Source organism: Hemicordylus capensis, chromosome 2 (genome assembly GCF_027244095.1).
Source record: "Hemicordylus capensis ecotype Gifberg chromosome 2, rHemCap1.1.pri, whole genome shotgun sequence".
Taxonomy (NCBI): domain Eukaryota; kingdom Metazoa; phylum Chordata; class Lepidosauria; order Squamata; family Cordylidae; genus Hemicordylus; species Hemicordylus capensis.
In genome coordinates, this window is record NC_069658.1 from 20,076,772 (window position 1) to 20,092,293 (window position 15,522).

At 41.6% G+C, this 15,522-nt stretch overlaps 1 protein-coding gene across 9 annotated transcripts in view; it reads left to right on the forward strand.

Moving 5' to 3' along the window:
- WDR7 (WD repeat domain 7) overlaps positions 1-15,522 on the forward strand; it is a 316,220-nt gene that overhangs the window by 70,613 nt on the left and 230,085 nt on the right. For all 9 annotated transcript variants that reach the window (XM_053295511.1, XM_053295512.1, XM_053295510.1 and 6 more), the window contains exons 14-16: positions 446-660; positions 10,829-11,595; positions 12,295-12,383. In XM_053295511.1, the coding sequence (XP_053151486.1) occupies positions 446-660; positions 10,829-11,595; positions 12,295-12,383 (1,071 nt within the window). The remainder of the gene's footprint in view (positions 1-445; positions 661-10,828; positions 11,596-12,294; positions 12,384-15,522) is intronic.

Here is a 15,522-nt window from a genome sequence, read left to right on the forward strand (position 1 = left end):
TTTTTGAATAGTTACAATATGTGCCAAGTTGTTGGTGACCGCAAGATCTTGCTTCATATCTTCGTTGGTGTTTATAAGATCACTTTTAAAATTGGTTTTATATACTGCCTTTCTTCCAAAAACTGGAACTCAAGGAGGTGTAAGATGTGGGATGTAGGTTACTGAACATAGGAAAGTTACTTTTCCTCTTATATTCTTGTCAGGTCTATCAATGGCTACTAGTTTGGTGGCTATAGGCCACTTCCTGCAACAGCAGGAGAGAGAGTGTCTCCTCACCTCTTGCCTGTGGGCTTCTCAGAGGCATCTGGTGGGCCACTTTGGGAAACAGGATGCTGGACTAGATGGGCCTTAGGCCTGATCCAGCAGGGCTGTTCATATGTTCTTATGTGAGGCTTAATTTTTTTCCCCCTGCTGCAACCAATTTTCTTCCCTCTATCTTCTTAAGGTGCACTGGACCGCTGTGTAATGGGCATCACGGCTGTTGAGATCCTGAATGCTTGCGACGAGGCTGTTCCTGCTGCGGTTGATTCCCTTAGCCATCCTGCTGTCAACTTAAAGCAGGCCATGACCAGACGTAGCCTTGCCGCTCTGAAGAACATGGCTCATCAGAAACTCCAGACTCTTGCCACAAACCTCTTGGCTTCTGATTCATCGGACAAAGTAAGTGCGGGTTTTTTGTTTTGAATAAACCTATTTATTTGCTCCTGGTTGATATGGATATTCTGAAATGTGTATTGTCATGGCAGGTGGTGTGTGTGTGTGTGTGTGTGTGTGTGTGTGTGTGTGTGTGTGTGTGTGAAGGAGAAGAGTAGTATAATGCAGAAATGCCATGGACAGAGGTGGTGCTTGCTGCGGAGTATCTAAAGCAGTGTTGTTCATTGTAAGGCCTGGGGGCCCGTGTCAGCTCCTGTCATAGGAACATAGGAAGCTGCCATATACTGAGTCAGACCATTGGTCTATCTAGCTCAGTATCGTCTTCACAGACTGGCAGCAGCTTCTCCAAGGTTGCAGGCAGGAATCTCTCTCAGCCCTATCTTGGAGAAGCCAGAGAGGGAACTTGAAACCTTCTGCTCTTCCCAGAGCGTCTTCATCCCCTGAGGGGAATATCTTGCAGTGCTCACACATCAAGTCTCCCATTCATATCCAACCAGGGCAGACCCTGCTTAGCTAAGGGGACAAGTCATGCTTGTTACCACAAGACCAGCTCTCCTCCCATAGGTATGGCTCCCTGACTAATTGTTTATTGGGCTTGTGTGAAGTATTGGCCAAAGCTGAATAATCTGCATGGTCCCCCTGGCACCAGCAGGTGAGAAGCAGCCATTCTTACTGTGCAGTGCTGCATTTTGCCCTGCATCATTGGTGGACTCCTTTAAGGGGAATGGAGCCTTCTTGAGCCCCTGCAACATCTTGGAAGGTATACACAGAGCCCTCCCAATTCAATTCAATTCAATTAATTAATTAAATTCGATTTCTATACCACCGTTCCAAAAATGGCTCAGGGCAGTTTACGTAGAGAAATAATAAATAAATAAGATGGATCCCTGTCCCCAAAGGGCTCACAATCTAAAAGAACCATAAGACAGACACCAGCAACAGTCACTGGAGGTACTGTGCTGGGGGTGGATAGGGCCAGTTATCCGATGCTTCACTTCTAGAGCTCTTGAGAGGGTTCCACCTCTGTTAAAGGTCCCTTCCAGCTCTGAGAAAAGGGCACAACTGTGTAGAGATCAGCACAGTGGGAAACGGCTCTCACACTCAAGAGTGTTTGGTTTTCTTGTTGTTTTTTGCCAAAGTGGGCCCCACGTGAACAATAGTGAACATCCCTGATCTAAAGCATCAGAGAGGCATAGTCTTCCTATGGAGTCCATGTCAGGAGAGTCTTGGACACCTATAGTTACATCTAACAGTGACTTACATAGCAAAACAAATGAGAAAATGATTCTCTGTTCCATAGGAGCTTATAGTTTAAAAACAAAACACAAGGAACACATCAGCAACAGCCACTGGGAGGGACACTTTGCTAGGCTGAAGAAAGCAGTTGTTGTCCCCCTGCTAATATAAGAGTTTTCATTTTTGAAAAGTACATCTTCACCCAATTAGCAGTTCTTTGTTACTTGCACTTTTTTCTTTCTTTCTAGTGGAAGCTGACACAGTTGTGTCCTCTGATCAGAAAACACAAAAGTCACATTCCTTCTAGATGTCCACGCATATTTTAAGATAAAGTCTCCACTGAAATTAATCTGCACCACCCATTCATTAAATGTAGCAGGATGAATCAGCTCAGCTATACTGTACCACAGAAGCTCCTTTCCAGTAGGAGTTTAATAATTCTGACATTTATTTTAATTTCAAAAGCATAATGTTCACCTTTACGCTTGTTGCATAGATCAATACCCATATAAGAAAGTGGGCAACATTTTGTCTTAAGGCACTGGAAACTTCTGACTTTCAGTTGCTTTAGCTCCTATCCTGACCCTGTTCAGGGATTCAGTCATTGAACTCCTGAGGCGTCAAGGGTTGAGGCTGCCAGATGAACGTAGGAAGCTGCCTTGTAGACAATCTTGCTGTTGGGCAGCTGTTCTCCGAGGTTTCAGGCAGGAGTTTTCCCAGCCCTACTTGGAGATGCTGAGGATTGAACCTGGACCTTCTGCATGCAAAGTAGGTACTCTGCCATGGTGCTAAAGCCCCGTTCTCACAAGACGCAAAGCATCACTTGGATAAGCTTGATGGAAACATCATGACATATCAGAACTCCAGTTACTCGGTTCAGCTGTGTTTTTCTGAGCCAGAGTAGTTTTCCACTTTACTCTCCCAGGATATTCCCTTGGAAGGGTGCATCTGCTTATATTAAAAAATAGCCCGGGACTTGTCACAGCTAGAGGAGGGGTTTCGTATCCCCTCCCCTTGATTGTTGCGCAGTGCTTACGAGTGCTCAGGGGTTCAGGCAGCACTCAAAGCACCCCCGTCCTTCTACGCTGTCTGTGAGCCACTTGCTCCTTCTCGTCTTCAGTTCCCCAACTGCAATAGATGGACAATACTACTACCTGCCTTACAAGGTGGTTGCAAGGAATACAAGAGATGATGCATGTGAAGCTCTTTGTGGCACAATACAATATGTCTTTTGTTGTCCAAGTACTTATGAATGGGAAAACAAAAGATTTCATGGAAGAGTTTTTTCTCCCAGAAAATCTGTAGGGAATTCATGACCACTTTTGAACTCCAGTGTAACATTCCAATAGACAATGGAACAGGATTCACATACTGTATTTACCTGAATCCAATACTACCTTTCCCCCAAGTCCTTTGATGTGAGAAATCAAAGGGTCATCTCGAATTCAGAGTCGTCTTCCTTTTGGGTAAATATAGTTATAACTTGTATTTAACTTCTTTTTAAGGGCTCATCTTAAATTACGATTCGTCTTATGTTCAGGAAAATACAGTAGCAAAAGCTAATTGCCCAGGAAGGAAGGCAGTGTTGAAAGACACCATAGCATTTCCCAGTTGCTCCATTTGACTGATCAAACAATTCCTTATTAGACCAGGAATGTGCAGCTTTGGAATGTGCAACTTTGGCCTTGCTACAGATGCTGGGCTAAAAGTCCATCATACCTAACTATTGGCCACTGTGACTGGGGATGTTAGGAGCAGTAGTTAAAAAACAGCTGGAGGGCTGACGTTGTGCAGCCCCGTTATAGACTCAAGTGGGGGTTGGGAAATTGAGCAAAACTGCTTGGTATCAGTGTTCCCTCTAACAGGGATTCCTAGATAACCTCCCTGAGCCATTTTTGGAGGAGCGGTATATAAATAAAATAAACCAAATATAAATAAATAAATGTTGTTGACTACAGCTCCCATAATCCCCAAGAAAAAGCCATTGCAGCTGTGGATTCTGGGAGTTGTAGTCAACAACATCTGGGAATCTCTGTTAGAGGGAACACTGCTTTGTATGTTCTGTGATCATTGAGTCCTGCTGAAATCTGGAACTGAGTGCAGAATAAAGCCTTCTGAGTGTCTCCGCTTTCATTCTGAAGTTTCTGGTCTTTACAGCTGTGAAGATAGGTTTGAGAGTCTATAGGCAATGCCTGAGGATATCTGAAAAGCCAAATTAGGTTTTCCAAGGAAAGCTTTCCGTTAAGCTTTCAAAAGCTTTCCTTCCTCACAGTGACCAGACATAGAACAGATTATGCAGACTGAATAAATGTGCATATAGGATTGCATTTTGTATAATTCGTACAAGAAACAGGATTAAGCTTCTCTTGGGCTCATTTTGGATTGCTTTGGTACAGAACTATTTTTAATTTTCTGGGCCCAGATCTATGTGTATTGTGGTGTTTCCACCAAGATTTAAGAACATTTGGTTAGCAGAAACAGTTTGTAATAACACTAATCCCTGTTCGTGAACTTCAACACGTAGGTGCTTGAGGCTGAGTAGCAGGATGTAATGATATCATTTTGACTGTGTCAGGATAAAGATTTGGGACTGAAATGTCCTTATGTAAAAGAGGTTTAGTTGTATCCTTCTAAGCAAAGGATTGCCTTGCTTTCCAAGGAGCTTTGACAGTAGGACAGTAGAGGGCATCAGAGATCCAATTTTTGTTGCAAATTCATATTTTTCTTCATGGATTTTATGGCCGGCAGTCATAAAACAGAGTGTAGCTTTTCTGTTATGGTTGCAGTTCTGCAGCTGGTATACATATTTAAGCTCTGTTAAAATCAGTGCTACTTGTACCTACACATGTGCAACTGGGTGTTGGATTGCTACCAGAATCTGTTAAAAGGTAAAGTGTGCCATCGAGTCAGTGTCGACTCCTGGCGACCACAGAGCTCTGTGGTTGTCTTTGGCAGAACATAAAAACAAAACAGATCCTGATAATATAACAAAAAAAACCCCAAACACCTCTAACTGTGTGAATATAAATTATATTGAAAGTAGATCAATAATTTATATATAGTGATCTGGAGAGAGAGAGAGAGAGAGAGAGAGAGATGTAATGACCAAATATTTATAACAATACATTTGTACAAACAATGGAACAATAATATCGAAAACTATGAGACCACAACAGCTATCCAGTATTATACACGGTTTCAGTGTGTCTTTTTCAAGAGTCTTTTTCAAATCTTTTTTTTCAGATCGTGTCTTTTTTCAATCTTATCAAAGATTGATTGAACTTACAGAACACTTGAAAAAGACACATTGAAACAGCATATAATACTGGATAGCTGTTGTGGTCTCATAGTTTTTGATATTATTCTATTGTTTGTACATATGTATTGTTATAAAGGTCTGGTCATTACATCTTATTTATATACCTCCAGATCACTATATATAAATTAATGAATAATTATATACTTTCAATATAATTTATATTCACGTATTTAGTGTTTTTTTGTTTTTGGTTATATTATCAGAATCTGTTTTGTTTTTATGTACTATATTTCAGATCCTTCATGTTGTTGTTTTGCTGTCTTTGGTAAAATACCAGGAGGGGTTTACCATTGCCTCCTCCCGCTCAGTGTTAGATGATGCCTTTCAGCATTTTCCTATATTGCTGCTGCCCAATATAGGTGTTTTCTATAGTCTGGGAAACATACCAGCGGGAATTCGAACTGGCAACCTCTGGCTTGCTAGTCAAGTCATTTCCCCGCTGCGCCATTTGGTGGCCCCCAGAATCTGTTAGCCCATCCTATTTCCAATACTATCTTCACATCTCTGCTGCTTTAAACCTCTGTCCTATCATTTCCCCTACAAGATATCCTGTTAATTTGACAGGGTTAGAAAAATAAAATAGCAGAATGTGCATTCTGACGCTTCGCTATTATGTTTCTACACCAAGTTGGTAAACTGAGAAGTTGATTAATACAGACCATCTTACAAGCAACTATATTAAGTGAAATGCCACACAAATACAGTTAGGAATCCCAGAATTTGGAGATGTCCAACAGAACTGATTGCCAGGGGCTTCAGAACAGACAAAAGAAGGCTGCACAACAACATCTAATGAAGTGATGGAATTAATAAACGTTTCCCAGGATGTGGTGATGGCTACTACCTTAAATGACTTTAAATTTGGCTTTAGGTACAGAGGTCTGCCTATGACTGTTGGCCACCAAGGCTGTATGGAATCTCTGTGTGTACCAAGGCAGTATGTCACAGAGTTGTAGATGCTGAGGAGCAGTGGCAGGAGCGGAATATGGCCTTCAAGCCTTGCTTCTGGGCTTCTTGGAGTAGGGATGTGCACAAAAACGGTTTTCCCAATTCAGTTTTAGCTCTTCAAGCTGGCTCCCCGGTTTAGTTCATGGCTAAATTAGTTTGGAACTAGCTCAAAAACCTACTGGCAAAGGGGAGAACCTCCTGGCCAGGGTCTTCTAAGGAGTGTTGTTGCAGGTTTGTCATCATGCGTATTTCATCGCCATTATATCAGCTGATTCAAAGGGGAATCCAGTGAGGATTTTACTTTCACAAAAGTCTTTTAAGCTGAGAGAAAGTGACAAGCATAGGATCATCCAAAGAGTCCAGATTTGACCCCGTTTGGTCTGTGTCCAAAACATTAACGAGTATGGGGGTGGCCCAAGCCCCCTGACACCTGAGATGGTGTGATGCCTTCTCTCCTCCTTGGCAGTATATGTACCCCTTCCCTTACCCAGTGTTGTGCTGCCACTGCTCCTGTTCTCCAAGTTGTGGCAGCATTTGGTGAGCTGCTGCAGGTTGCTGGCTGGAGGTGGACTGAGATAGCGAGCAGACAGGGAGTGGGGACAGGGCACCTCTCTGCTGCCTTCTCTGGTCCACCACCCCAGACAGCTACCTCAGTCAGCCTCTGGTTGGGTGCTCCTGAACCACTCTATCACATAAAGGTAAAGTGTGCCATCAAGTCGATTTCGACTCCTGGCGCCCACAGAGCCCTGTGGTTTTCTTTGGTAGAATACCGGAGGGGTTTACCACTGGCGCCTCCCATGCAGTATGAGATGATGCCTCTCAGCATCTTCCTGTATCACTGCTGCCCGATATAGTAGCAGCGGGGATTCGAACCGGCAGCCTTCTGCTTGTTAGTCAAGCATTTCCCCACTGCGTAGACTTCCTTAAATCCATTTAATAAGGAGGGTTCTTCGCCTGCAACCCCCACCCGTCCCCCTCCGAAACAAGCACATATGAAGCTGTTAGTGCCCATAATTCTGCTGCATTTAAATTCTGAGAAACAATGATACTGCCCAAAGTATTGTTATACAACCTTGGAAGGATAGGTTTACTCTCAATGTACAGTTACAGATTATGGATATGTGTCATTCAGCACAGTTTGAACAAGTTTTGTTTTTTCCTGATGAAATGGAGAAGAGAACTTGTTTGCAATTTTGTCTAATTTTAGTGAATTATATGGATTCTGAAGATTTATATATTTAAAAGGGTCCCCCTCACTTCTGTGTTTAGCCTACTTTCCTGTAGGCTTATGAGATCACCCGGCTTTCCATGTGAGTGAGTGTCCCCCCTTCCCCCCACCAACTTCACAATGCCTGCATCAATATGAACTAGATTGGGTACAGTTGTAGGGACACATAGGGACACCACAACAGAGTAGTTTGTGATGATGTCATCTACCCCAGTTCAAGATGGCGGATGTGTAAACATTTGAGGTACAAGTGGGCTAACTTGTAGACTGTCAAACCGATTTGAACCAAATTTGCTACAGCTGTAGGAACACATAGGGACACCTTAATGGTGTAATTTGTGGTGATGTTATCCACCCCAATTCAAGATTTCAAAGCCCTAAATGGCTTAGGACTGCACCGCCTTCTGCGTGATTCCCCCACCACTCATTAAGATAATCAAGAGACATCTGTCTCCATATACTGCCAGCTCGTCTGGCAGTGACTCAGCAGCGGGCCTTCTCTGTAGTAGCTCCTGGACTGTGGAATGCGCTCCCTATAGACATTTGTGGCTTAACATCTTTACTAGCCTTTAAAACAGGGGTGGGGAACCTTGGCCCTCCACCTGTTTTTGAACTACAACTCCCAGCATCCCCAGCCACAAAAACAGCTGGAGGGCCAAGGTTCCCCACCCCTGCTTTAAAAGAGTGAGGCTTTTAATAATCTCTGAATGTTGCAATTTTTTATTGCTGTTTAAATTTTTTTAATTGCTATAATCTTTGAATGTTTTAAATTTCAGTTGTGGTTTAATAGTTGGTTTTATTGTGTTTTTATTTTTTGTAAACCACCTAGAGCCTTTGGAGTCAGGCGGTAGATAAATTAAACAAATTTAAAAGATGGCGATGGTTAAGCATTTGAGGCGCAAATGGGCTAACTTATGGACCGCCTGACTAATTTGAACCAAATTTGCTACAGTTGTAGTGAGTGACACATAGGGACACCTCAGTGGTGTAGTTTGCAGTGATGTTATCCACCGTGATTCAAGATGGCGGACATGTGAACGTTTTAGGTGCAAGTGGGAACCAATTTGGACCAAATTTGTTACAGTTGTAGAAACACATAGGGATATCTCAAACGCATAGTTTGTGATTGTCATCCACCCCACTTCAAGATGGCTGACACATGAACATTTGAGGTGCACATGGGCTAACTAGTGAACTGCCTAGCCAATTTGGACCAAATTTAGTCCAGTTATAGGGATAGTGAAAGAAAAGTAGGCAGATTAGTTCTTACTAGAACAACTTGTTCCCCTTTCGTATTGAGATAAATAATTATTTTAAATATGACGATTAGGAGGGAGGGATTATATATGTATTTTTTTCTCTTTTGTTTTGATTATATTATGAATTTTAGTTGTATCTTTTGAAGGAAAGAAAAAGTAAAAAAATGAAGAGAGAAACTGGAATCCTTTCCTCTCACTTCAGTAAGAATTCTGTGGAAACCATTTCAGTGGTTAAATATTGAATTCCTTGTCAATTTCACCCCAACAGTAAAGGAGGGTATCTGTACCAGGGATGTGCACGAATCGATTTTTTGTGATTGGATTTAAGGTTGAGTAGAATCTGCCAGATTTGAATCAAACCTGGATCTGATCAGATTCGATTTGAGTTGGATTCAATTTGATTTGGATTGATATAGCCCACATCTAAAGCTCTTATGGGGTTTAGATTCTTTGGTGTGTAATGAATCCTCATAGGGATTCATTATGAGGAAAGGTTACTAAACACCAAAAAGTCTAAACACTTGAAAAAAATCCCTAGAACATAAACTGAGTAGTACCCCACTGCCTTGCAGGTGGGGTGGGGTGAGGTAGTTGTCACATGGCAGTTGACAGTTGGCACTGTCCAAAGATGAGGCTAGAGCTTAGTTTTTTGTTGTTTTTTTAAAGAAAGAAAGCTGGGCATCTGGGGGAATCAATAGGAGGAACTCGAATCAGTTCAAATCGAATGTGGCGTGATTCAGTTTGAGCTCAAATTTGTCCAGGAGTGTCTGGGCAGATTCATTTTGAGCTCGAATCACACAAATCAACCAGACTGGGGTCAAATAGATTCAAATCCGAATCGATTCACACATCCCTAATCTGTACTGCCTGAGAGGCAGAGGGAAAGTTTGTCAGTTTCCCAGTTGCTGTTTTGCAACCTTTGCATGGGCACTTTGAGCAATTAGCACCAAACTCTGCAGTACAAGTGGGTGTATTTGTAAACATTAAGAGAGAATGTGTGGGGACCCAGCCTTTCAGTGGGAGGGGGGAAGCATATGCATTTTCCCATCCTTACCTGCTTTAATGTGAGCTTTAGCTTCCCAATAAATTCTGAGATATGCTTCTTGGTGACAACTTCAGATAAGGCAGGAAGGGTCAGTGGATTGCCAAGGCCTCTGTCATAATTTGCTTAGGTTCATTCAACATTTTTCCCCAAGGGAAGCTGAAATTTATCAGAAAAAGGTAACTAGAATTATTCAATGATATCTCAGGTTTGTTTGTTCGTTCTTGTTCTGCAAGGTGGATTAAATAGAAGCACATTTTTCTACAAAGTGCTTTCAAACATTTCATAGTAGTTTTGTAAGCCATTCACCGCCTGGGACAGCTGTACTGGCTTTCAATGGAAGCAGAGAATAAAACTTTATTTCATCACTTTTGACTGCCACAATTAGAAATCAGCCAGATTTGGCTCGAGTAGTTTTTCATTATCCTTAGTTTCATGGTAAACCAAGGAAATATATGGTGTTTAGCAGTGAGAATGGAATTATGTTAGGAGCCTAACCTATTGAATGCACCAATAGATGTATATTCCTAATGTTTTTTAAAAGGAGGGAAGTATCATTAAACAGTTAAAAAAAAAACAAAAAACCCCACTTCATATATGCTGCCTTTCAAAATCTTCTGTGTAGTTGTGAAAGCAGCAAAACATTCTGCTTGTATTATTGTAATTAAAATAGGTAAAAGGTAAAGTGTACCATCAAGTTTATTTCAACTTCTGGTACCCACAGAGCCCTGTGGTTTTCTTTTGGTAGAATACAGGAAGGGTTTACCATTGCCTCCTCCTCCCGTGCAGTATGAGATGATGCCTTTTAGCATCTTCCTATATAGCTGCTGCCCGATATAGAAGTTTCCTATAGTCTGGGAAACATGGAGTACCTCAATATTGCCTGTTATTAGCTTCTGTGCTGGGTAGGTCACATTCTGCTGTCCATGAATTTGCCTGTCTTGTGTTGTAAAGCTTGTTGCCTTTTTTTGCCCCTCAATTGAAACAGTGTTGTATGATCATCTCAAATCATTCAAATTTTGTGTTTTCCAGATGTCACTGTTCTATGTTTTCTTTTATAAAATGCACTTGTTATATTATGCACTAACCTTGAAGAGAAGAGTATAAGCTAAATACATAAGCTTATTCCTTGTTCATTGCAGGGAAACTTGCCTAAATACTCTCACAACTCTCTGATGGTTCAGGCCCTGAAGACTAACTTAACAGACCCAGATATCCATGTACTCTTCTTTGATGTGGAAGCTCTGATTATTCAGCTACTAACTGAAGAAGCCTCCAGGCCTAACACAGCTCTTATTTCCCCAGAGAATTTGCAGAAAGCATCTGGCAGTTCTGACAAAGGGGGTTCTTTCCTAGCTGGCAAGCGAGCAGCAGTCCTGTTTCAACAGGTTAAAGAGACTATCAAAGAGAACATAAAAGAACATCTTCTTGATGAAGATGATGATGATGAGGAAGCCAGGCAGAGAAGAGAAGATAGTGACCTAGAGTATCGGTCCAGCAAATCTAAGCCATTGACTCTCTTAGAATATAACCTAACCATGGACACAGCCAAGCTGTTTATGTCATGTCTTCATGCTTGGGGCCTGAATATTGCTCTGGATGAAATTTGCAGTGACCGCCTGGGAATGTTGAGGCCGCACTGCTCTGTCTCTTTTGGCCTGCTGTCAAGAGGAGGCCACATGTCTCTAATGCTTCCTGGATACAATCAGCCTGTAAGTAAGGCGTCCTCTACAGGTGTGGAGGTAGGAAAGACTGTTTCTCTCTCGGAAGGATACATCAGGTGCACATATGGCATATCGCGCGCAGTAACCACTCAACACCTACTCTCCATTATCTCCTTGGCAAACACCTTAATGAGTATGACAAATGCAACGTTTATTGGAGATCATATGAAGAAGGGACCAGCCAGGTACCTCAAAAACCAGTTTCATGTACTTATTTATCAGTTTTTTCTCCTCCTTATAATACAGATTTCTGTATTCTTTATTGCTAGTGATGAGCAGAAAACCCATTACTTTCCCCACTCTTCTTTATATCCTTAAATGCTGGTGCAGTTTGTTTGCAGAAGGTGAAGTTCTAGCTGTGTGTAATTGGATCCCATCTGGGATGGCCTTTCAGTCAAAGGGCTAAAATGTGTGTTGTTGCATTTCAACTAAATGAAAGTTACATTGGTGAACCACAGTAGCTTAGTTAATAAAATGAATTTAGATTTGCCATCTCTCTTCAGACTCTTGGCAGGGTGTGACCCTTGGCAGCCAATTTAGTTGTCTGATTTTCAAGATGAGAGTTCATTGTAAAATACCAGGTAATGAGACGCCTCCTAAGAACTGAGGGTCTTAGCAACCCATAGAGGATATTGAATCAGTTATTGGAATATAATTTGTAGGGGGAAATGATGGGGAAATACCTTGGGTCTTTGTGGGGAAAGCAACGATAGAAAGAAGAGTGGAAAATCATGGAAAGATTCCCATGGTTTATGGGTTTGTGGTTGGAGGTGGTGATCCAGTTTTAATACATTTTCATGTGAAAACTACCCCCAATATCAATTTACGAAGTGTTCAGTGTCTCTTGATCTTACATGCTCAGTTCTTGATGAATTTGTTTGTAGACCTCCTAGGCCAGGAACTCCTGAGTTGGCTAAAGTGAAGACTCCTGCTCCTGTTGCCTGCCCAACAGGTCAAGGGCAAATTAAACAAGGTAACGTTTAGACTAATGAGATAATTGCCACACTGTTTGGGCTAGTTTCTCTGGAAGAATGATTGAGGGTTTGTTTGGTTTTTTTGCTTTGGGGCCTTGGGGGAAAAAAACATTTTGATTCCAGATCTGAATTTAGGTTAAGACAATACTGTATTGCAACCCAAAGATTCTGGTGATAGAAATGAAGTTGAATTGTCTGATTTATTATCAGCACCCAGGGATTTTGAAGCAGTTGAAGTTAGGGGTCTGAAGCTGATTCAGGCTAATGTTGGCATATGACAGCCCATCCCCTAACATTTACTGCTGGAAGTCGGCAGAGGCTGATGGAAAACTGCTGCTGTCATGGACCTTATGGTAAAGTTTGTTGCAAGAGGTCTGTTCTTAAATTGATGATGACTGAAATAATTTTTATTGATTTTAATTCTTTGAGTTGATATAACTGATCCTACAGGATTATTGGCTCTGGTACACCGATGCAGGCTGATTGCTACAAACGATGGCCTATTAATTACTCAAATGAGTTCACAATGGCATGTCATTCCAATAACATCTCAGTCCCTGACTTTGTCAGCAAAGTGTTTCACACTAATAGATCTACTTATTTTCTTTCTTGAAAGTAAAACTTTGTTGTGCCTTAAACTTTTTCTTACGGTCTCTTTGGCTCCACACATAATACTACTCTTGTTCGTGGTACAGGACCAATAAGTTTCCCTGGCTGGGCACTATAATTGTCTACATTACCCACTGGCTAGAGTAACAGATGACTAGTGAATTACATTTCTATAATACAGTCTTGCCTATCATGAGAGTGGAATGTGGGCAGTTTGAGGCCTATGCTGTTGTGGCTGGCTTCCATAAATAAGGGCCACCGTCAGGACCCGAGGTGGGAACTGGGAGATTAGTGATTAAAATATATAGATGATGAAATAAACAATATGTTTGTGACCCTTTGATTTGTTTTAAAATCTTTATTTACTTATTACACTGCCACCACCAAATTAAATCCTAATTTGGGTTTCTAACACTAATTTAGGTATTGCTCCTGAATGGTAACCTGAGGAGAAGCAAATAGACACAGTTTTAAAGTTCCAAACCAAAGAAAGTAACTTTATTCTTGTACAACGGCTTCAGTGGTTTCTTATTCACTACAATGTAGAGTCAAATGGGTAATGGTTTCTGAGATGAAGTAATCACCTTAGAACTGGCAAGATTCATTGTACACCATCTCTTATTCTTCGAACTGGTATTCAGACTCAGGTACTTATATAAGACTATGCTGGTACAGCAACAAAGGCTTTACTCTCAAGTTCCTGAGGTGACTGTTTAGCAGTAACAAGCTTCTTTAGACTTTCTCCACCTTTACAGGGATACAACCTCCCTGGCTGTATATCCTGTGTAATCAGCCATACGTGCTCAACATTTACATTTGATAGCCAAGCTTGCTTTTACAGAGGTCATGCCTGGTGTGTAAAACCTCCCCACCAACCTCCCAATTCTACCCTCAATCCTAGAGAACCTAACCAGAGATTCTCTCTCTAGCCCTAACCATCCCTATCTCTGGCTCATCCAAGCCCTATCTGAACCTTTCAGTTAACTCCCACTGAATTTTATAGCCACCTGTTCACTCCACTCCAAAGCTCCCTCCCTTAGGAACTTCCTCTGGAGAGAATTCCTAAGTTAAAATGCCTCTTGATTGGTGGTGTTTACTAGCCAGTCACCACAGCCACATCACAGGTTACACAGTGGCAGGTGCATGTAAGGCTTCCTCCCAGAAGTGCCTCTAAGTCTAGAGTAGTCATTATGCCTGAACTATGGCGGTGGTCATGCCTGTAGCCATTTGCCTGAGCAGCTGAGGCACTTCAAAAGGTTGCACACTGTTCTGCAGACATGTGGAAGTAAGTAAGTAAATAAATTCTCAGATACACACACTGCCTTTGTATGTGTTCATAATATATAGCTGCTTCTGTGTGCATGCTAAAAATGTAACCTGTGAAGCAGCCCACAGCGCAGTACTCCCAGTAAGAAGTGGGATAGTATTCCTCCCAGTGCTTTTGCTGACATCTGTCTTGAATAGATGCGGACAGTGTGGAATACATTTTTTATTGCCCGATTTGTATACTGCCTTTCATTAAAAAAAAATCCCAAGGAGGTTTACAGATCCTTTAAAACAATACAAATATATTAGACACCTAAAACAATACAGATATTAAATTTCAAAATATTTAATATTCAAAAATACAAATCTATTCAAGTTAAAAACATACACAATACAGTCTTCACTTGCCAACCACGAGGGTTCCGTTCTGGGTTCCATTCTCGTGGTTGGCGAATTATCAGTTGGCTAGCAATTGAATCATATTGGCAACGGGGTTAGGGAACTCGCGGTTGCAAAAAGACTCAGCAAGACTGAAAAATAAAGAAACGCTCAGAAATCACTCCCAAACCCCCAGAAATCATGAAACCACCCCCTGTCTCATTACCAAGAAATCTCGCCAGATACTCTGGTTGTGGTTGGTGAGTCACAGATATTCAAAACCGAGGTTGGCGAGGGATGGCTGTATACAGAGCAGCAACAGCACAACACTAATCTAAAAGCCTGGATTTAAAAAACCCCTGTTTTTATTTGCCTTCTAAAAGTCATTAAGGAACCTAAGGAACAGATATTATCTGTTCATAAAATACAGCTCATCCCTACTCAAGGGGTGCATCTTTCTCTTAAAATACAGTTGTATTGACTGGCTCTTGTCTGCTTCTCTAGAGGTAACTGCTATTTTTCTCAGATGAATGGAAAAGTGTTGGTTGAAACTGAGTTTTCTTCCCATGCAGATATACAATAAAAAGGCTTGCCAAGCTTCATATACATGTCTAATAACACCACACCAAAGAGAGAGGGTTCTCCTGCCTATCATCTTGTTGTGATCATTGTGGTTAAACTGCAATAAATAGTATACATTTGTGCAGCTAAGCCCTAAGGCCTGGTTCAGATGGCACATTTGTGATCCAAGAAACCATGGAAGGCCAAATAGCTGACTTTCCCACCATTCCATTCATGATCCAACAAACCACGGTTTATTGTGCTGGGGATGTGACACCTAAACCAGGCCTAAAAGTGGAGGTAAAAGTGGGTAAGAAATAATGT